This window comes from Opisthorchis viverrini, assembly GCF_000715545.1.
Source record: "Opisthorchis viverrini unplaced genomic scaffold opera_v5_1, whole genome shotgun sequence".
In the NCBI taxonomy this organism is placed as follows: domain Eukaryota; kingdom Metazoa; phylum Platyhelminthes; class Trematoda; order Opisthorchiida; family Opisthorchiidae; genus Opisthorchis; species Opisthorchis viverrini.
The window spans coordinates 2,826,560-2,849,001 of record NW_008751657.1 but is presented as its reverse complement, the minus strand read 5'-3'; the positions used below and the strand labels follow the sequence as shown (position 1 = coordinate 2,849,001).

The 22,442-nt window shown below is 42.8% G+C and overlaps 1 protein-coding gene across 1 annotated transcript in view; it reads right to left on the bottom strand.

Annotated features, from left to right (window-relative positions):
* The window catches only part of T265_00043 (hypothetical protein), a gene marked incomplete at both ends in the record, with an annotated part of 45,195 nt that extends 27,414 nt beyond the window's left edge, over window positions 1-17,781 (bottom strand). Inside the window, 7 exons of the mRNA XM_009163700.1 lie at window positions 3,524-3,604; window positions 6,958-7,063; window positions 8,805-8,909; window positions 8,944-9,003; window positions 17,359-17,463; window positions 17,501-17,572; window positions 17,641-17,781. Of these exons, the coding sequence (XP_009161964.1) occupies window positions 3,524-3,604; window positions 6,958-7,063; window positions 8,805-8,909; window positions 8,944-9,003; window positions 17,359-17,463; window positions 17,501-17,572; window positions 17,641-17,724 (613 nt within the window). The remainder of the gene's footprint in view (window positions 1-3,523; window positions 3,605-6,957; window positions 7,064-8,804; window positions 8,910-8,943; window positions 9,004-17,358; window positions 17,464-17,500; window positions 17,573-17,640) is intronic.
* Between the last annotated feature and the right edge of the window lie 4,661 nt (window positions 17,782-22,442).

Below are 22,442 nucleotides of genomic sequence, written 5' to 3'. Positions count from 1 at the left end.
GACTACATAGATAGCGCACAGAATCGTGGAAGATTCGTTAATTGTCGCAAACAACCACCGTGAATTTTATTACCGTAAATATTGCCAAACTCACGTTGGCTTCCTAAAGACCTCAAATCGGTTATGCGTATATTCGACTTTCTACCTTGAGAAGACAGTTATTTAACTGTCCCCCGTTGTTGCTGACCTGCAGACTTACAGCACCCCATCCTAGAATCTAATTTTGGCTTCAGTTTACCATTGTTTATTGTTGGTTCACGATCTTCCACTGAGCCACTTTCTTGTTAGGAGCATCCTATGCACGCACTTAGCCTGAAAGGAAACGTGAAACAATCCTTGTTCTCGAATTCCGTATAAATGTAAAGTCACAGTGGGAACTAGTTCACGCTTGACCGAGAGGATATTGAAGCATAAAATAACGGCGTAACCCGCTCATAAGCAGTTTTCTTCATTTAACTGAATTGGTTATCAATGGGTGAAGTGAATAGATGCTTCATGTTCCGAAGAAGGAATTCATTGCAACTCATTGCAAGCGGAACAAAAACATTAGTAATGTAATGATTGCAGTTCCTACTTGAGTCTTCGGATATTAGAAACTGCCTTGTTTGTACATAATAGGTCATCTTAAAAATTCATTCATGAGACTCATACGGTAACCACTGACATCTTTTGCATAACCATCGTAATAGGTATACTATCTCCAGGGACAAGGCCGGCCGTGACAAGTCCACTGCACATTCGAACCAAGCGATCAGACGGTAGAATATCTAATCCACGATGTGTTCTTCTACTGGAGGGTATCAAGTCCGTTTTGTTTGGCTACATGCGGATTGCCTATCCTGCTACTTTCATATTTATTTGGTCAGCCGTGTCGCCATGAGAAGTATGCTTTGTAAATTAAGGTGGTATTTGAAGCTAATCATGCTGAAGAACACCGGTAATTGAACCTCAAGATTTATCGGTTGGATATGTGTGACATTACATCAGGGACGGACAGAACACGGTGATGGGCGACAATATCAATTATTCTGACATTAAAAGCACATTCCTTTGCCCCTCACCAACTAAGCATGGTGGCCATCTATCTACAATATTGTTCAAGTTTAAGCGTCAAATCAGCTTCGTTAAATCAGCAGCAAATAGTCCAGGGCTGCAACCACCTTAGTCGTCCAAAACAAACACATTGCAACAGAAACTAAGGGCAATTTCATTGCCGCAACTGTTGCTGTTATGCTAGTTGTCAACGAGTGAGTGGTGCCTTGGCTGGGCGTGTAGATGTCCTCCTCTTAAGGAACCAACTTCAAGTGGGACTGATGAGACCTCGAAAGACACTTTAATAGTGAAATCATTCCCTCACAAAGGGGTACCTTTGTCGGGGCAACCACTCCAGAGACCAAGAAGTGAACAAAGTACTCTGCTGTCCTAACTGCGCTACACGTATGAACATGAAAAGCTAAGGTAACAGAAGGGAAGGCATTTCACATTGACCAACAAATCAATGGAGTGGCAGATTGGAACTACTAGCCATGTTAGTCGTGTGGACTGCCGCTGAGGGCATTAACCCCTCTTTCTGGAACTGCAAAAGGCAAACTGCATTTTGAAAGAAGGACCGAACACAGTAGAGACATGGATGATCACTTAAGGAAACTAGCACAAGAATGACTGCTTAGTTGGTCTTTTCGAAAGATGCGCCTAAAATTGCATGTTCCAAAAAAACACTTGCTGTCCATTCACCAGTTGAGCTTGGTTATTTGAATTCCGCGATAGTTTCGAAACATATACCAGTACAACCAACCACAGTCAGCTTCAACTGTCGACTTTCACCATGTCCTCTCATCTGCGGAAGTAGCTATTGTCCCCGAAAACTACACAGTGAACTTCCGTGAGTAGTACAGATATTGTAGAACGGTGATACCAGAGGCATTAATATATTTATGGGTCAGCCATACCTAAACGCGAGAATGATTATAATGTCGCAACGGATACCTAGTTCACGGAGTCTGGATTAACGTAGATACCTTAGGGTACAATTTCGTCACCGGTGGTTAATTCTAGCCTATTGTTCGTATGACAAGCGCCTACGGATGCGTTGGATGTGCACAGAAGCATCCGCTTCCGGAATCAGACTGGAAACATCTGCTTTTGTGCCACAAGACAAGAGAAGCTGTCCGCTTCTCACTACACCTCTCAGTCAGCACGTACAGACAGCAAACGTACCAACGTATGTACCGCTGCATATTGTAATGCCTTCACAAGTATGGTATCAATATTATTAAAAGGTTAAATATATATGCATCACGGCAACCACCCGTTACCTAATGGAAAGTAGGATGCTGCTATTCTGAAATTTGGTGTTTCTTGTATCTCAAGAACCAGGAAGACGATTGCGTCGGATCTAAGGTATGTTTTATATTAAGTTTAATACAACCAACTCCAGGCTTGTGGTCATTGTGGGCGAAGTTAATAGTCTGGCTGTTGTTGTAGTCGTCAAAACTAACGCAGTCCTAGGGGATTGTGAACTTACAAAATAACGGCGTACCGAATATAGCCCAACCGCTCTGAGCTACAACGTTTAGCTTACAACTGCATCGATCTCTCAAGGCCATCAGGCCAGAGTTCTGCCACAGTCCGAAGACAGCGTCCATTGGTGCTAAGTTTGTTGGACGGAAGCATTTGTAGCAATCTGCGGATCAACAACTTATATAACAGAGGTAATGACGGATCACCGCAATAAATCATCCAGCAATAAGAGTATCCCAAATCCGTGGGTAAGCTTTCTCACCGGATACCTTGACTGATGTCAGCGAAGATTTCAGTCTGTGACGCAAGCATGGTTATTGCTGAAACCCGGCGAATGGTGTGCGAACCTAACCAACCAGTGTATGACTTCAGGTTACCCGAAGGCTACGTGAGAACTTTTCGACAAAATAGGTAGTTTTGATGCAGCAATCACTTCGCTGCGAAAACATATCATTGTTTGAAGTTGAACAGGTCCCACGTTTATTGAGAAGCAGTAACGCTGGATGTGATGCACTGAAACTGTACACTGGAAGTCTCTGAAATGTTAAATATAAAGGAGCCTAACATCCAGAACATTTGACAAAACGACCAGGCTGACAACATGTGTGAAGACGCCTCAAGCATCATCTCGTGATAACCGTGACTTACTATGTCAGGTTTACATTAAAACTACGATTTACCACCAAGAAGAAACTGTTTTTTTTTTCATGCTTACACAAAATATGAAAGTACTGTATGACCTAAAAGGACACAGCGAAAAATATCTACCTTTATTCTTTCATTAAATGACCAACTTTTCGGATTCACCGTATATTACTGTACTATGATTTGCCATTGAGAATTCTGGATGCAAAAGACATTTTTGAGTGACTCGACCAATAAGCCGATAAGATACCTTTAACGGCCTCTACTCCAATATTGTTCAGGCTACTACTGAGCATATTTTAATTCCGTGAGTGCAAAGCTGACACTTGTGACTACATAAATAAGAGACGTGACTCACTGAGTATGGCTAGAACCAGAGCACCAGCAACCATGATGAAGCACTGCAACGTGTCCGTGTAGATCACAGCTGCCAAGCCGCCTGAGAAGACAAAGTTTGGGAATACAATGAGAAGGTTGAACTTTGTGTAAAAACAGTAGAACTTTCCGGATGGAGTGAGCTCAGCTGTCTACAGGGTCGCTCCTTTATAACGTGCCTAAATACAGCCACCGACCATCTACAATTACCAATGCTGGTCGATTTTGCCGTATTCACATTATGCTTCTGAAGAATAGGTTTCGACCTCCAGTCGCCGAAGGCAGCGCGCAAACAAGCACTCCATGTTGAATCGCAGAATAATGCCAAATTACTAAACCCTCTACACTGTACACTTTTCCGGAGTAACTATTTTTGACGAATCTCTTTTGGCGACCGCTGCGGAGAAACTCCATTGCAATTTGTTACATGCAGAAATGTAGCATTTCATTGGGACACTCATCAAGTAGAGGAACTTCAAGTATAAAGACCAGCTTCATTCTCTTTTGGCTTAAAAAATCGTAAATCCTCATAGGGAGGAGGAAACAAACAAAGCTCTCAACCTATAACAACTAGGAAAACTGACTTAATTGACGGAAATGAGTCTAATCTGAAAGCCTCAGTTGACTTAACAAAACTCATTGAAAATGAAATTCATAAGTCCCAATACACTCCCCCTTTCGACAAATAATTTTCAGGGCAACCCACCTTTTTGATTGAAAGACGTATGAAAGAAACAGTGTCATTAGACCTATTATTGGCGATCAGTAGGGCGACCCAAACACAAGTGCTGACTAGTATATTATTGGACCATGTCACGCAAAGCGACGGATTTCAGGTAGATATCCTGACCTCAACAAGCCTTTCATGATAGTCTCTTCTGGAACCGTTTTTTGTATTTGATAGTGGCGCACCTGAGATTCAACTCTCAAAATTTAAACTTTTCCAAATTCGATTACAACCTTCTGGGCAAACCACAGTTTTTAGTTTCGAGGATATTCTTCCGGTCATATGTGCGTGATAATTCGCTGTATTAGAGTCAACTTTGCCGTTCATCCATTACCTTCGTATCTAGACAGCCGTGTCCGTCAATTGTGCCTGCATGTGCTTAAAATGTGCGCAGATGTGAAACGAAAATCCCCAACGAATGGCACAATTCAGCACTTCGATAAAAAGTGCATCATCAAACAAGTATACGGACGATAAGTAAGCCACACAAAAAGGGGATGTGGTTTTCATAAGGAAAGCACAAGGTTGCTGAAAACTCTTCGACAGCCCACGACCGGTTTCGCCCCTTCTTGGGGCTCGTCAGATAAGCGCAGTCCCCGAGTTTCCGTCAACCTTATGTTCTACTTGAACCCAAGTTGGACTGATAGCAACAAATACACTCATTTGGAGATCCATTTGGTTTTCAAGGGAGACTCAAGTAAATCTCTCGTTTATGATGTTCTTCAACTGAGTGTGCTGCATAAAAGCCGCTCCATGTTTCTGTTGGTAGGATAGTCGAGATATTGCGGTATATTTTCGTAAAGGAAACTACTCATAAGATTGCTGAAAACTCTTCGACAGCCCACGACCGGTTTCGCCCATAAACGGGAGATTCACCTGAGTCTTCTGTGAAATGAGTGTATTTCCCAAAATGTGGCTTTATTAACTGAGGAAGAAGAAGAGGGTTTGGGCACCATAAATTGGCTTTTTTGCTCGAAACGAAAAGTCTCTATGATATTACGCAAATATTTTTCGCTATATAACAGCTTTGGTGGGTGACTAAATGAAAAGCCATGAAACATAACATCTACTTAAGTAGGGTGACAATTTCCTTGAGAACGGGATAATTTTTTGATGAAGTGTCACAAAACCCCAAAATAATTAGACATTTTAGAACGAAACAACCTGTTTCCTAAAGTATATATCAAACTCAAAGAGATGAGCTTTACAGGAGATGGATAAACTTTGGCACATCCCAAAAATAGAGGTTTCACTTTGGCAGTAGTAGCGAAACCCGCAGTTTTCGAACCTTCAGTACAATTTTTAAGGAGGTTCCACACGTTTGAACTGAGTACTGTGTACATCATCAGAAAGTCTTGCATGGAACTAAAAGAATTTTCCAGTTTACGGCAACCAATCCAAAGAGTCAGTAGGAGCTATTGCTATTTGCACAGTGTTGGAGATAAACGTGGTCTAGGAGCTTGAATCACTGATTTTTGTTGTGGTTCATATTTCTACCTGAATATTTTACGCAGACTGACTAACAAAAGCGCCTCTGTTTGTGACAGACCCACTAGTTTTCTGCATAAGCACTATCATTTTGCCAGTGGATCACATGAATCATGGTATTTTCTGAAGAAGTTCCTAATATATTAAGTAAAAGTGAGACTATAGTTGTTTTGTAAGCTGCTTGCTCTTTCAACTTATTTGAAAAATAATATTTCATCCATAGTTTCGAATCGAAGTTAGACTGAATTGCCTAGGAGTACCTTCGCATATCGGTGCACTTGTAGAACATTGTGATGTACTATTCCAAACTGATCACCGTTGGTTTCAAAAGCAACTCTTGCACATCTTTGCACAAAACATTTTTACACCAACGAAGTTGAGGTCTCATTCATTCTATGGATGATAAATGCCCTTCGCAGTCAACGATAGGTACCCATCAGCTCAACTGCCGCGGCACAGCACTTGTGGTCCCGCTCACCACGCTATGTGTAACTATAAAAACACTCATGACAGCAATAACACAAAGGTGTACTTGCATCACACAGACGTTTGCCCACTAACCCGACCAGGTTGATGCCCAGGCACGAAAATAGGAACAACCTAATGGTGTTTTTTCAGCAAGGATCGCGTCCAATTGGTGTGTCACAAAAAAAATTTACACAATTATAGGAGAAAGTCAACGCGTTCGTATAAGAAGTGTTGGTCAGTAGGTATTGGCGCTGCGCCAGCGATCATTGTGACAAGATCATGCTTGGACCGGCTGAAGGCTGCCAAAAGGCCTCTGCGAATTTCTCCGCTGACTTTATTCATTTAGGATTCAATAATGCTGAAGGGACTACTTCGAATGCTGGACTGTTAACTTGAAGGCGGAATGCAATTCAAGATGCCCAGCAGATACAAGTGCAATTTAGAACAGAGAAGGCGCATCCTAGACAGAAAATATGTAGGTAAAATAGAATGAAGGAAGTTATCGGACACTTATGGACTGTTCAGTAGAGATTTCATCCAGTTAGTGAAGCCAATCTAGGCTGAAAAGTCGAGGAACACTATATGGCTAGATTTGACTTCATGGTAAACAGAGATTGTCACATCGAATGAAAACACCAATGGACTTAAAATAGATAGTACCAAACGGAATAGTAATGTTACTCTATACACAGTCGGAAAATTGACCACAACACAGAAGACAGTTGATCACTCACCTGTTATTGTAATAAGCGAAGTGAAGGCCAGAATGAGCAAAATGGAAACCCAAATATTCCACTGTAACGCTTCAGTTAGAAACAAAGATCCTGAATAAAGATTAACCTGTAAATAGAAAACGACAAGGTCAGTAATTGAAGTGGATGCCTCGCATGATGATGTAACATTATCTATCGTTGCAGTTTTCAGTAAGCATACTTATTGATTCAGGCACTAGCGGACATGATAAAAAAAGTGGATACACACAGATCTAACTAGGTTTCACACCAATGAACCAACTGAGTCTTTTTGTACATTGTGGTGACAAACGTTTGAGGCGAGATATATACTAGCAACGTAATCAAAAGAGCACAAGCCGCAGGTATTGATGCTGGAATTGTTTTCTGAGCTGGTTGGATGGCTCAAAAAAGATCAACTTTCTTCTTTGCGTCAGTTAGAAGCGCGTTCCACCACACCAAAACTACTACTCCTAGTTTCTTTTCCATCTATACTAAATTATCAACAAGAAAAGGATCTCGATGACTGCCCCCGAACACCTGGAGCCACTATCGAGTATTAAAGGACAAATTTCACCCTTGACAATTATACCGAGCAATGCAAAGCATTCTCAGAAGAAATATCAGTAGGACGAATCTAGGGGAGACCGAAGGGTGTTGAGTATGCTTTTCCGAGAGATTTCTGAGAGATTCACCCAGAAAAAAATAAAATTGCTCTTGTCCGCTATTTTCGGAGGTCCTGAGTTTAAGTGCTACGTTGTAATTATGCTCAATGAAGGCTATTTCATAGTTTTCATCCGAAGGTATATATTTGCAGTGAACCCAGATGATTCCTCCTCACTTGTAACCCTTGAACACATTTGCAAGATTTGTTAGGGTACTGACTGATCTAGATCCTGTAAGGGACTAGTAGAAATCTTTCTAAGAATTTAATAAACCAGTGGCTGGAAGGTGACAAGAATTGGTTTGCACTATGAAAGCTGAGAGCTTCTGGTGGTTTGCTACAAGCAATATGAGACGAATGCTAAAAATCCACAAACGACCCCCCATTGGGAGTGGCGTTCCGTTGTTCTTTTCCTCTTCAGCTATTGCAGCGGAAAAAATGGACAGTGAGCTAACGCTGTCACTGTGTTTCTCACCACGATAGACTTATGCAATATCCTTCTTTTCGTATAAAAAACAAAACAGTTCAACCATGTTATATCTTCAGCTAATAAAAATATTATTTACTACTACGAATAACCACTAAACAAAAATGTGCCCATTAAAATACCTGAGGCGTTTTCAGTGATTTTAACTAAAGACTGAATAATAAGATGAGAAAAATCAGCAAATGTATCTTGGAAACAAAAATCGAAAAGTAATGTCACCAAGCTAAAGGAAGAAGATGCATCCCAGCTGGAATAAGAAAAGATTGAATTCAGTTGACTGACTTGTGCATAGATGATGCCTAAAGTCATGAAGATGGACTTCGATGTACTGTGAGCTCGTCCTGACATATGTAAATGTTCTGTAGATGCAGTAGTTTTCAGTATAGGTTTTTTCAAGTGAGCACTATTTTTTTGAATATATACACTGTCCTCCCATAAGCAGAAGTGCGATAGTTGGTAAACTAATCCACTGTGGAGGTGACCGCACTAAACTAAATAGGAACATTTTTGTTGGTGAGCTCACTGAGGTTTGTGGTGAAAGGAAAAGGTGCCAAACGATCAAAATACAGAAGGAAGGAAAGTTAAAATTAACCTTTCTTGATAAGATTCTACGTGACTGGCTGTTCGATAAGGCATTTAGGGTCTTTTGAAAGGATCCTTTTTGTGTTCGTCGGTGAAAAGGTGGATGTAAAAACTTACCGATATTTTCGTAAACACGTATAAAAGCAGAGAAAGGCCCGCGAGGTAAACTTGTATTCGATTTCCTCCAAATCTTCGCTTCATGTACTCCGGCAAAGTGCACACCTAGTGAGTTGTAACACAAAAGAACAAAACTTACTCCACTCGCGATGTACACTGGTAGGAAGACCCAGCCTAGCAGTTGAAGTAGAATGGAAGCCTGAGAAAAGAAGGGAAATAAGCAGAAATAATCAGATAAATTTCATTTGGGGTGAAATGATGTGCAACCATTTTCTACAGAGGATTCGGAGGTTCACAGACCAGTTCACCAATTTCTCTTGATTATGCATGATAGGATTGCAAAATAAAAATTTGTGCTGTTGCCGATAAATGTTGATACGTGTTGAAGATTTTTAGTTTTTATTTGGGTCCTTATTTTGACCCTTCTTTTCTCAGCTCACTCTTCATAGCGAAATTGTTACCACACTCCGATGAATCTTGAAGAGTCAGGTGCATTCAAATAGTAAATTGGGCAAGAAACCCCGTATCGCTATGGTTAAGGGTAAATGTCAGGGTCGTAGGCGATCAGCATGGAAACCGAAATCTCAATTTGTTATTAGTGCAAAGGCATCCAGCTTTATCAACAGTGGATGCCAAGTGATCTTAAAAATCAAACAGAAATGGGCTCTCGAAGAATCTTATGAGTAGTGCACTACGTACATACAGGAGCGACTTCAAACACTTTGTAATTTTATTGAGGTTGCGCGGAATAGGAGACGACAAACCGGGTGGATGACGCAGCACCAATCACAAGAAATCACAATGCACTTTGCCATAGAAGGCTGTATCATCTGCATGGAACTGAAAAATTCAGGGAGTATTCATATAATAATAATGATAATAATATTAATATAAATATAAATATAATCACCTAACGAACTATGATAGTCTTTGATGCCATAAGTGAATCAATTTTAAATAGCGTGCAAGCTAGCGCGTTGTTCCCTTACATGCCTGGATGCCTGTATGCATTCAATTATTGAATTTATTGGGAAGCTTTTCCAGATAACTAAAATATTGCATGCGTAAACTTCCAAACAAGTGAGTTTTATAAAAGCTTGTATCTGACTACGAGTATTCTGCCGAACTATGCTCACTAAGGCAGTTTACCATTTCCGAAGGAGTGTATAGCCAGCTGTCTAAAAAGCGTTTATCGGAGAGGGTGTGACACATTTGCCACGGAATACGCCAGATTAAACAGTTGTTGAGACGCTAGAAGAGCACCCCATCCTTAACATATATGGTGGATTTATTTGTCAAAAGCCACACTATTTTGGAAGCTTAAACATGAATAGTTTAGGTTCGAAAAGATGAAGTCGCACTGAGGGCTGAAAAACTGGTTGTATCTCTTTGTGAAATGCACCCTCACTCAACGCTAGAATGAAGAATAAAAAGGCGAACCAGTGATTCACAGTGGTAGGCATTTTTGTTTACAGTATGGGGGAGAAAGCTTCTAAGTGAGCTACGGATTACTCAGAAAAAATCAGAAATCAGAAAATGGAGGGACTGGAATCGGTTAATGATGCGACTGACGGTTGAGGATCGGTGCAGAATTAGGCTGATGAGGAATAACTCTAAATTTATACAAACAGCCGGAGTCGTTATGCACTCGTTATTTAGCTTAATGCAGACAACTCAATTAGGACAGATTTTCGATACACAGATGGAAACATAGATGAACTGCAACGGTATCAATTTCCAAATAAAAAGGATGAGAATTAACGACAGGATGTGCAGTCAACTGTACTGCTTCAGGAACGCCCATGTAAGGACAAGTCAACAGACTACCATTGTATAAACGTGTTTGATTGGTGAAAACCAGTGAACGTTCACCATGCGCTCCGTTATTGTGCAAAGGACACTAGCTTCATTAAATACACATTTTCAAGAATTGGAATGTCTGAACTCTGCTATTGTGGCGCGCACTCGTTTGAGGCACCTATGGCGGCGAAGCAGTACATCCCTGAATCGCAAGGGATGCGTGAGTCAAGCTATGAGACGGCCCACTTTGCTGTATGGCTGTGAGAAGTGGCATCTTCGAACAGCCGAACTGTAGCATGTCCAGATCTTCAGCAGCCGCTGTCTCAGAACTAAGGCTTGCATAGGCTGGTTGCGGCGAGTTTGCAACGAGTTTTGTGTTGTACGACAAGGGACTCAATGAAAAAAATACACCCAGCATCAAAAGTTGCGGTTTTTTTATGTATTTTACATGCGGGACAGTTGTTTGCACAATTCAGAGGGGCACAAGCAGAGAAGTAGTTAACCTCTGACCTCTGCTAGGTCAGAGGTTATTGCTAAATGGAAGATTATGTTTGAATGTAAATCAAATAAGACTGACAAACGGCTTATCAGTAAACGAAGCAAAAAAACCTCAAAATGTTACGTTCCAAAAAGATGGACCGAAAGTCTGGAGGCGTGTAGGGCTTTACATCACGTTGATGAATATTCGTTAATTATATGCAACATCTGCCTTAAAAGCAGCCTCCACGGTAACTAGCAAATGAAACTGGACGAATAAATTTGCAAGACATACGCTGGTCATCGGTCTACCGTGAGTATACGTTTTTGATAACTTTAGGGCACCACTAGTGAATCATAAAATGTGGTTAGCTTCATTCTGGTGTCCAGCACTTTATAACCACCACATGCTGCCAATGAAGAAACATCACCATCGTTATCAGCACTGACAGCCACACAGCAGTGACGCATGCTAGGGCTTGCTTGTAAATGAACGAATACATTAACTCTTAGGTGAAATATATGCTTTATGAAACTTTTGTATGCTTTCTATGCCCAGCATATTCATCCGGATGCGGTACAATGAAACAAAGGTGTAAAATAAGGTGGAGCATATTAGTTAACCCTCGCGTCATTGAATCGTCGGCTCAATGACAGATCCTCAAAATTCAACTGTCATGAACCGTAAAGAAGAGCAACCACTTAGAATTCATACTACACTGTTTAAGTTCTGGAGTAGATCATTAGCGCTCGCCTCTTTGTTTCCTACAACCACGACATCAGTTTAAAATGAAGAAATATGCATCTAGTTTGGTATAAAGTTTCGTGAAGCAACCATTTAATCCCTGATGAATTCATAGACCGTTATACCTAACTGAATGAAGTAAAAAAGTAGCGGTGTTATCTTGTTCTGGAAAATCAAATCGACTGAGGACATTCACTTGTTCATTTTTGAGCGATCTTTGGCAAGCAACTATCCAGCGCTTGCCTGAAAAGCACTAAAAACTTGGAAGTTGAATGACCAAATGAAATAAGTCCTTTGTGCTGCTGAGGAGTACGTTGTCATAAATCTCCTTTTAGTAGTATCATTGAAAACAGGACATTAAAATATACCGTCTAACTAAATAAGTGGGAAATCAAAAAGTTTTGTAACCACGCAAAACTGAGATCCTATGCAAGCCAAAGAATTCGTCAAGTGAAATTAAAAATGAACTAATGATGTGAAGTATGTGCCTCTCTTTACAGCAAGTCATCCCTAGTGCATGGGAAAAGCAGGTATCCTGTATCTGTGATTTATCGTTTGTCGTCGGTGTTATGCCCGGTAAACAATATCGGGCTATTTCTGAACCTGTTGCATCCGCATGCAATAGTCAATTCAGTTAGGCTTTTATGAAATATATAACAAAATGCCACTCCTGTCAATGAGGAAATTGTTTGCAGTTCATGTCATGAGTATGGTAATTTGATTGGAAAAGTTTCTTTGCCAGTTGAAGTGGTATCAACTTAACTACATCGCATCGTTTGTGAAAGTTATCACAAACAACCAGACTTCCCGACAACAGACTTCCCAAGCGTGTTGAGCCGAGGGAACTGTTACCGAGCGCCCAAAATGCATAACAAAATGAAAACTTTGTCTTCACTGGCGTCAATGTCAAAGTTGGGGTCCTGATTAGACTTCGGAGGCAGCCAGATGCATCAAACGCAGACAGTCTTTACACTTGAAATGTCAGCCTTCATGCAACTAGGCCATGTCTGATAATGTCTCTAGCAATTAATATGTCCCGTCTTGGGACCAGCATCCACTGTAGCGGCAATGACCAGCGCAACTGTGTTGACTGGTAATGACTTTTACACCTTACCGCTAAGTAATTGTTCGAACACTTCTGGCTTGCTTCCATCACTTGCACGGTTGTGCAAAATGAAAGCTTCAAATAGGTCGGTCGACTGACATGCAAAGCATCTGACCAAACCAGGGCAACTTATGGAGTGTGGTCAGTCCTTCTGTTTTTTCAGCGGCAAAGTTGAAGAGGAAAGGTAAAAAAAGAGCAGCCTTTTCTGACACCCTGGATGTGGTGAACTCAGGACAGAGCTGTCCACAGATCTTCACGTGCACAAGGGAGTTGGTGCACATTACCTTAAAGGGAGTCAGGAACTTATGTGGGACACCTTTGCTTCACACATTGCTATAGTGCCTGACAATCCACAGAGTCAAAGGCAGCTTCCAAGTCAGGATAATAATAAGTGATGATTGCTAAAAGTAGTATCGCCGTCCAGGACCTATCGGGGTGAAACTTTGAACGATGCATCCTCTTGCAGGACTGAACCCAGCTTGATTTTTGCAAACATATCTCCTCGTGTTCACTCAAACTTCGAAGAAAAAACCTAAGAGGACCTTCGATGCGATTGCTACCAGTCTGTCACGGTGATTTTTTGTCCATGTACTACGTCTGAGGATAGGAATAACTGTTAAGATGCCCGATTCTTCAGGCAGCTTCTCTTAATTCTATATCAAAGAAGTGAGCTTTGTTAGATGGATCACCAGGAATTTCCCGCCTTCTTTAAAGCGGACTGGAGACCGTCTTGTCCTGGTTCTTTCCCACCAATATCTTGTATTTATTTTTTCTTCCCCATATTAGCCCGTATCCGCCATCTAAATTCGGACAAAAGCCCTCTGCATCTTGTTGGCCTCCGCAATTAACCAGTTTCGTATACCATTCTTCAGGCTCTTGACTATCCGGCGTTCAAAGGATATGCTAACTGCTAGTATGGCTTCCCTTGGACCAGTCAGATATGCTGAGCTTGTTGATAGTCAGTGTTTTTGGTCAAGTGGGGTGCTTGAAATGTTATAAAGGCTGATATCATAGCTTTTTCTACTCTTCCGTTCAACCTTCAACCAATCTTCGCTATCAGTAAAACTGTGCATCTTCAGCGGCCATTTATACATTTAAGACACACTGGAAGTGTAACTCAAATTGAAGGTCTCAGATTTATTTTTTGTTGACAGGTAGGCTTTGATTGGGCTGGGAAGCCATCAGCAAGGAGGATGGTCCACGTAGGGTCATCGTGGATATGATCAGATACAGCTCAAAGGTCAAATAATTAATAAAAACAATAATCATCCAGCCGTAATACCCTTTCGGTGCTTAGCTGTCATGCCACCCAAAGGAAACACGAGGGCTGAGATAATGCCAGGTTGCCCGAGCCTAGACAGGGGAAGTCAAGATGCAGAGGTCAAGTTCGAACCACGGACCTTCCGGTCAATGAAACAGTGGTCTGCTTTTGAAATTTCGCCTTATGTTCCGAATGCCAACATAGGGTAATAAGTTAGTCCAAACGATTTTCCGCCAAGCAAAAACAACTCTGATTGGTTTACGTTATAGTGCTTAGAGGTTTTGAAGTATTTTAAGAATGGAAGCAAAAGATCCTATCGTTTACACTTATGAGAGTGATTCTTCAATAACCTTCGCTCACTACTTTGTTGGCTTCAAGAGAGATATCTTACTCAAAAAGACAGCTTCGGCCTCCAAAATTCAATGCAATAGAGGTTGAACGTGCGTGAAAATCCGTTCTAAAAGACTAACGTCAGTCTGTCTACACTCCAATAATTTAGCTGCTCGACGCAAAGTGTGGTCATCCTAGGTTTGTCCAATAGATGCCATAAATGTGGACCAGAAGATCAGCTTACCTCCAAGGCCTTGTAAGTATTGACTTCCGTCTGCGTTTCTATTCATTCAAAGCGCTTTGAGTAAGTTTACACCCTAATATAACTACGCTACTGCGTCTCAAGTGTTAATGAGTTCCCTTGAAAAAGTAAAGGCGGAATTCGGCCATTGCCAGGGTATGGTCTCATTCCCCGTGTCTTTGTTTCAGTTCTCCATTCAACCGACAATCTTCTATCGCTGACACATCCAGATTTTGTCAGGAAGAAATTCGTTCGTCTTCCGAAAGCTACTTCTGTAATTGTAATTTAGAGTGCTAAAGGAGCGTACTGTTGATGGCGAGATAGTTAGGTGCAGTGAATTTAACAAGTATGTGGTCATTATTTTTATGTCGCTGATCTAGGCATGACCTATCGGCAACCTCGCTGGTAAATTCTCTTGACTGGTCAACACTGTAGTCATCTGAGCTCAGCAGTAAATGATACCAAAATATTCTATTATCCATGCTTTGTAAGCCAAATGACACAACCCACTGAGACGGTATGCTCACATAGACCTTACCGATGAATTCATTTTGGATACCTATAAACCACGTCAAGTGATTTTAGGCGGAACGGAGGTCCAAAATACACGAATGGTGTGTGGTCACACAAGACAAAAGCTACACCGTGGGAGCCTCAACTGTGCACAGAAGCGCTCTACCGGGCCTGGTAGTAGGTGTTGATTCTGTCTACAGATATGAGCATGGCACCTGGGTTGAGTAGTCTAATTTCAGATGTGCATGCACCTTGCGGGCAATCTCCAGAGTTTATCTAGTTTTCCCCCAATTAATCACTCAGCACAGTAAGGACATTTCAGAAGCCGATTTGAACAAGCCTTCTTATGATGACAGCCCCAGTTCACTTGCTGGTTATAATTTGCCGCTTGGCCAACGCAGGGTGCATCCCTCCCTGGAAACGCCAAAGCAAATGACTTTGGCATCTTCATAGGCGCAACACAGTGTAAACAGCACAAGCCGACGATCAACCAAATTCCTACCTGTTTTCTTGGCGACAAAACCCATCGGAGTAGACCGTTCGTAAAGATAACCATGGCTACAGAATATGCTACTGCAATACGAGTTTAGACACAAGATAACTTAATTTACGAGTCTTATGTCCATTAAAAACGGATGAACCACTAGCTATAAGGTCTGAGTTAAAGCAAGCGTCTTCTACTTGCGCTTTTCTTGGGCTTTCAAAAAATAAAATGCATCCCGTAATAACCTGTCCANAAAAAGGCTTGGGGTTCCTGCTGAAATAAAAAGAAAACTCTGTGAACCACTAAAAGAGTAAAAATACATACGATTACGTCCTACCATAGACCTATAAACTGCACCATACCCAAATGTTCAGCCTTGGGCTCCTTACTGGTACTTAGATCACCATTTGCTAACCTATGACAATAACGTGAAGAGGCTGGAGAGCGTCATATGTCGTTTAAAAGCACACAAATGACCCTCAGCTACAACACACTCAAGGAATACCTTACAAGTGGTTTGTCGGTAATCATACACCTTTCACTGGAGAAAAATGTAACATATTCTCATGACCACTTCACCTCCTCCCTCCGTCACGCATGTCGCGTGACAACGGAAAAGACATAGAAATCATCCAACACAACCTTGTTAGCGCCACCCAGAGCATCAAGCTACCAAAGTCAGTAGAAAGCACTTCGAACTCCGTCAATACGCCTCAGAGTCATTCGGAGAGATTCTTACACTGGCTGGAAACCATGGATGGATCACCATGACAAAATTCATCGCACGTACGGCGGGGTACCAAGTATGTCGTCCGGGTAAGCGCAGCCCAACCTGTGACATACGACATTGCTGTTAAGCATACACCCGGTGTCCTACATAAAGCAGCCAGTGAACCTCACATTCATGTTTCACATTAGGACCAACCACCAACCGCTTATCTGAAAGCATACAATTAGGCTTCGGTCACCAAAAAGAAATGGTAAAAAATATGGTCACCCTAACCGTTGAAACTTCTCCCTGGGTTAGCCGCACCTATAAATCACACTAATGTAGATTCTGTAGCATCCATAGTGACATTTACATAGTGACTGAACGCTGTCGACCGTACAACATAACCACTTAGCGGTCCCCTCAAACGTTCCAAAGTGATCGAATGTCTGTTGTATCTTGCAGGAGCTAAAAAGCTTACTCTAACCGTCCCATTACCTTTCTAAGGTTCATGTGAATCTAATAAAAATCATTGGATGAACCTGCGCTTTGGAATTGAGCGCCCTATTTTATACTGTTGCTTTTTCTAAGTACTTAACTTTACATCTCCCTACGTCTGTTTTCGTATTATGTTGTGTGTCGCCCAATGTTTGTGATCACTGTAATCACTCACTGTAATCGAAAAAAACACGGCCGTAAGACGGCAACAAACGACTACATACTTCTGGTTGACTTGTAGACAGGGCTGCTTTATTGAAGATTGTATAAATAAGTGGACGTATTTTTCCACCACAGTCATCTACAGCATGAATAGTCTGAATTGTTAGTATAGGCTATTCGTAAACTAAGGCTAAAAGAATGGTAGGAAATTTTTTATAGGGCCACTCACGTTTAATTCGAACGCTCCAACGCCTAATCCACTTGCCGCTCCAGAACCAGCAAGTCCAATGAAGTGTTCACTACCGATGTTGCTAGCAAACAGAGATGCACCAATCTTCCAGAGATAAGCACTGGTTTGCGTTGCAACTTACAGGTATCCAACTCATGAATCTTCCTGCGAGGAAAAACCCACTGACTGTCCCCCGCCTGCTGGCGAACATTGCCTAATAAATGCAATTAAATCATAAATATCATACAAGATGTATCTGACCGACAGAACGACGTAACTTACAATGAACCCCGTTAATAAAACACCGATAAAATATATGACGATGACAGTAATATCCCAATTATCGATTTTAACATTCGAAGACATGCCGGATCCACGAGTACACCTGATGATCTCGAAACTCGAGTATAACTTTATTTGAACCCATGAATAGTTTGGCGTGACAAAACAAACCCAGTTCGGTTTAGAATCGAATCAATATTGGAAGGGTACTTCATTAGCTGGCGGTCCTGCGAAAGCCGTCCCTATGCTTTCGCATGAGGTAAAAAGCTCCCGCCTAACAACGTGCTCATTACGCAACTTGATTAACCACTCATCAGTGGGGATGGCCACGCCGGCCCTTTTAACGGATTCACGGATTCACGGATTGATACACAGGATTGAGGCTTTTGTCCAAGTTTCCCGGGTCGCTTTTGTTCTTGTCGGTCAGTGGCTGTCGTTCACCTGAAAGGCACAAGTAGAAAAGATGTAGCACTGTCCTTTATGCTCTCAGCACGGGGCAGTATTCTTGCCAGGGCGATGATTCGAATAAACAAAAAACTGGGTTCTAGAAGGAGCGTGGACAACCTTCGGAGAAAGGTCATTCCACGCAGCTACTATCCGAAATGAGAGAAAATTTTGTCTAATGGATGTGTGTGCTCCGAGATTGAAAATTTTCCTACTATATCCCTTCGAGTGTTTGCTGGGTCAACGGTAAAAAACCTGCTTGCCAAGCTTTGTTCACACAGGGCGTAAGTAAGAATTAGGCCCCCTGGGAGGCGACGGTACTCCAGGGGAAAGAGATCAAGCATCGCCAGACGCGTTTAGTATTTCACGGATTTGAGGCCGGCAAACATTATCGTAGCGGCCCGCTGGACACGCTCGATGAGGGCGACGTCCTTTGTGCGTCCCGAGTAGACAACCTGGTTGGCGTACTCCAGGAGCGGTCTGAGGTGGGCCCCATAGAGTATTTGGAAGTCCATGCAAGTAATACGAGAGAAGGTGCGTCGGATCATCCGTAAAATGGCGAATGCCTTTGGGCCGATTTCTCATGGTGCACAATGGTGTTGAGTTCCAGAAGGGGACGACATTCTCAGGCTTGCTACTTCATAGTGCAGAATGTCTAAGTATAATGTGTATGTACATATTTTATGCGAAGTATTCACATCGGCGGTTTGTTCAGGTGAGCGAGTCCTCAAGGTCAATAAACACCACCGACTCTGAATGTGTTGGTTAATGCAATAAGAAATCCCGAATAGCGGAAAAAGATGATGCACCTGCAATATGCAAAATTTTGGGTTGGTGTTACAGCTGAAATAATTTCCTGAACATTCTAGAATCTACGTGGCCCTTGTGGTTGCAGTTATGCGGAGGTGCAATTCCACCAGTTAGAGTCGTTTAGAACGCGTTCATTATTGTTAAACAGCGGAGTGTTCTGTTATATCTCGCCAACCCTACTAAGAAGACCATGAGGTTGATCAATTGGCCACAAGGAACCCAAATCGATCATAGCGTACAGCTGGACGAACCTGGCTGACGCACACGACTAAGGTGCGACTATGAGTCCACGATGCTTAATCAGCTAGCCATATGGAGCCTACGCCTATCATGGTGGCCCATTTTCGGGGGGGGGGGCGTACAACCAATGAGTCGTAGGATGAGAAACAAATTGTGGATCCGTGGGATGGAGAATGTGCACATCTCACCTGAATTTGTGTGCTTGTAATGCGATAAACCTACTGTACGGTACTGTCCAGGCGAGCCATCCGGTTGAATATGTGCCGGCTGTTTGCAGAGTGTATCTACGATCAAAAATACTCGTACACTAAGTCATACATACATGGTTTCCGATAGCAAGCCATCACGTCACAGCCGAACACGACCCCTGCCGTCTTAATTCGTGCCACCAACTTTTCCATAACGAAATTTTTAACTGGATAGTGCTCGTCCACTATTTCTTCAATATGTTGAACAGTTTACGCATAGGGGCAGATTGTTCGTTCTCCATGTGCGCTTATAAAACCGAACGCTCGGTAGCCATGCCGTCGGCTGGCAAGAAGGTACACAGATTGTGTGTACAGCCATACATTAGGCGCTTCAAAATAATTACCCAGAACGGTTTGTTGCTTGCGTTCCGCCATCAATCGGTACATCTGGAAAGCGTCGGAACGACGATATAAGCTGCCATCGGGAGAAACATATGTGGCCATAGTGACCATCACACAAGCGCGCGCCCAGTCTCCCGAAGTTTGACCAGGACCAAAGATATCATCCGCCACGATGATACCCAAATATGTGGCACCTACACAGCAGATCCGGTCGACACTTCCGGCCGTAGTTGCATATATACTGAGTGGCAACGGTCTCGCCGAATTCATTGGCCACAAACTGCCCAGCTTCACACGACGACGCTCCGTATTTCAGGAGGGCTCTGCAGGTGCTCAACTCGTCTCCGGTTGGCTGACGATCAATTAGCGGCAACCTATGTTGTATTCAAGAAGATGAAGGGGCGATTGCGAGATAGTTACTTCACCTTCATCGAAAAAATCGCAATGGACGGCCGGTGATTCAAGCACTGTTTTTTATTAGCAAATACGCTCTGCTTACTCGTTTCTTCGGATTCCTCGACTCGTTGGTCTTGAAGGTCGCCTGCTACATTTGTGGTACACCCATCTGTAGCGTAAAACAGCATTGGTGCTTCGATTATCGGATGTAGGCGCAAATACCATGTGGTTATCCTTCATATATTGATATAAGGCCTTCTCAAGTGCCGTGAAGGATGAAAGGGATACAACAGCAAATTTATCAACAAACGCGCGTGAACCCACTTCTGAAGTCACGGCGCGGCAAGTTTAAAGTCAAACGTGCACCAAAAATTTTAAAAAGAGATCGAGCAAGACAAATCGCAAAAAATGACGGCAGGTGAGACTGATTTCCCATCTGGCGGCATGTGTGTAAAAAGCAACTTGTTGACGTTAAATGTTTCACCTCCCCGGCAAGGTTTTTCAGAAAAATGCATTGTTCGTCGAAGACGCGGTTCACGGATTGATTCGAAGAATCCAAGTTTTCGCCCAATTTTCGCTGGTCGTTTGTCTTCTTGTCGTTCAGCAGCTGTCGTACACTTAAAAGTCACGGGCCAAAAGGGTGTAGTACTACCCTTTAGGTCCTCAACGCAGGGCAGTTAGCTTGCCAACGCAAGGATCTGCACAAAACACCTAATGGCGTTTTGAAGTGGTTTCTCGAAGGTGAGCGGGTAACCGTCAGAGGAATGTTATCCCAAACTACCCGAGATGAGAAAAAAGTGACTAATGACAGTGCGCTTTGAGCTTGAAAATCTTCTTACCATGTTTCCTCCTTGTTTACTGGGTCAATAGTGGAACGACCATCGACCAAACCTTATTCACATGGCATAGCTCACACTTAGGTCAACTAGGAGTCGACGATACTCAGGGCAAAGAGGTCAAGCATCGTGGGACACGCTTTTTGGCCCATGGAGTTAGAGACAACAACCATTTCTGCAGAAGCTCGCTTGAAACGGTCACTGAAGGTTACGTCATTCGTGAGTCTTTGGCTGGGATGCGCAAGAAGCTTTTTGACTTGGGCCCCTTTGGGTGTATGGAAGTCCCTGTGAGTAATATGGTAGAAGGTGCGCCGAATTAACCCCAGAACTGCGGACTGGATTAAAGAATCGTCCATATAAATTTTGAGCATCCAACCTTAAGCTTTTGTGCCCAGCCCGATTATTCCTAGTTCTTCAAATCTGGTCCCATCCCTGAGTAACTCTGTCAGCTCTATCTAATGTCTGGTGCTTTGCTTTGGCCGGATTTAACTAACCTCGGACAAACTGAAGCCTCAGTTTCATGCTGTTCCGAACCATTCTGCATCCCATGAATACGCGCAGCGCACACATATTAGATGGTGGGTCTGAAGATGCGCTATGAATGAAATACTTGTTTGGGCCCACAGCCCAATCATTCACACATACACATAGCACTGGTGCATCTCTGGTTGACAGAGTGGTTCACACCAATGCTTCGTTTTCGTTTAGCTATAGTACACAGGCTCCAAACATCTCCATTCTACTCCCATTGCCCAAGAGGTTGTTGATGTTTCATTTGCTCCCGCGACTTGCCCTTTCCAGTGGCTGTTTGCTGTTCGCTTGTTCGAAACGACTTAGCTGTTTTACTGGCCTGGCTTTCCCCTCGACCGGATAAAATATCTGGTAGCTGGAGTTACTTAATAATGCACAAACCTCAATTATGACTGCTTGGATGGTTTTCCACCTCGCAGATCTGGTAGCATGCACGAGGGATGAAAACCTCGTGTAGTGGACGGGTACGCCCTGTTACGTTGCACCACGGCGCCACCCCTCCCGTAGCACGGGTGTGTCGCCCATCGCCGGTGGTTGTTAGCCTGGCCTTCAATTCAGGAAAACCAAAAATGAGCATTGTTGCTGTTTGTCTGTAGCTGGTTTGGCCTTGTTCCCGTTGCCACTTGTCCCACAACACCGAGAAATACAAGCGGATGAGAGCTGTCCTCCCGTTTGTTTTGAAAAAGAATAAAAAAGCATATGAAAAAAAACATTCATGCATGGGGTAGCCTGAGAGTCCCTGCGAGGCTCACGGCTAACGTCGACGTGCAAGGTGTTGCCACTTTCGTCTTAGTGGGGTCACACCACCCCTAGCCCACTTCATCACCCAAACATAGCACACATGTTCTTCCCTCTTGTCTTCTAGAGCGATCATATGCACAGAATGCTAATAACTTATGATTTCCTGATTACAAGCAGTCACAGCTAGCACCTAGTGGCTGTTTTTTGCCATGCA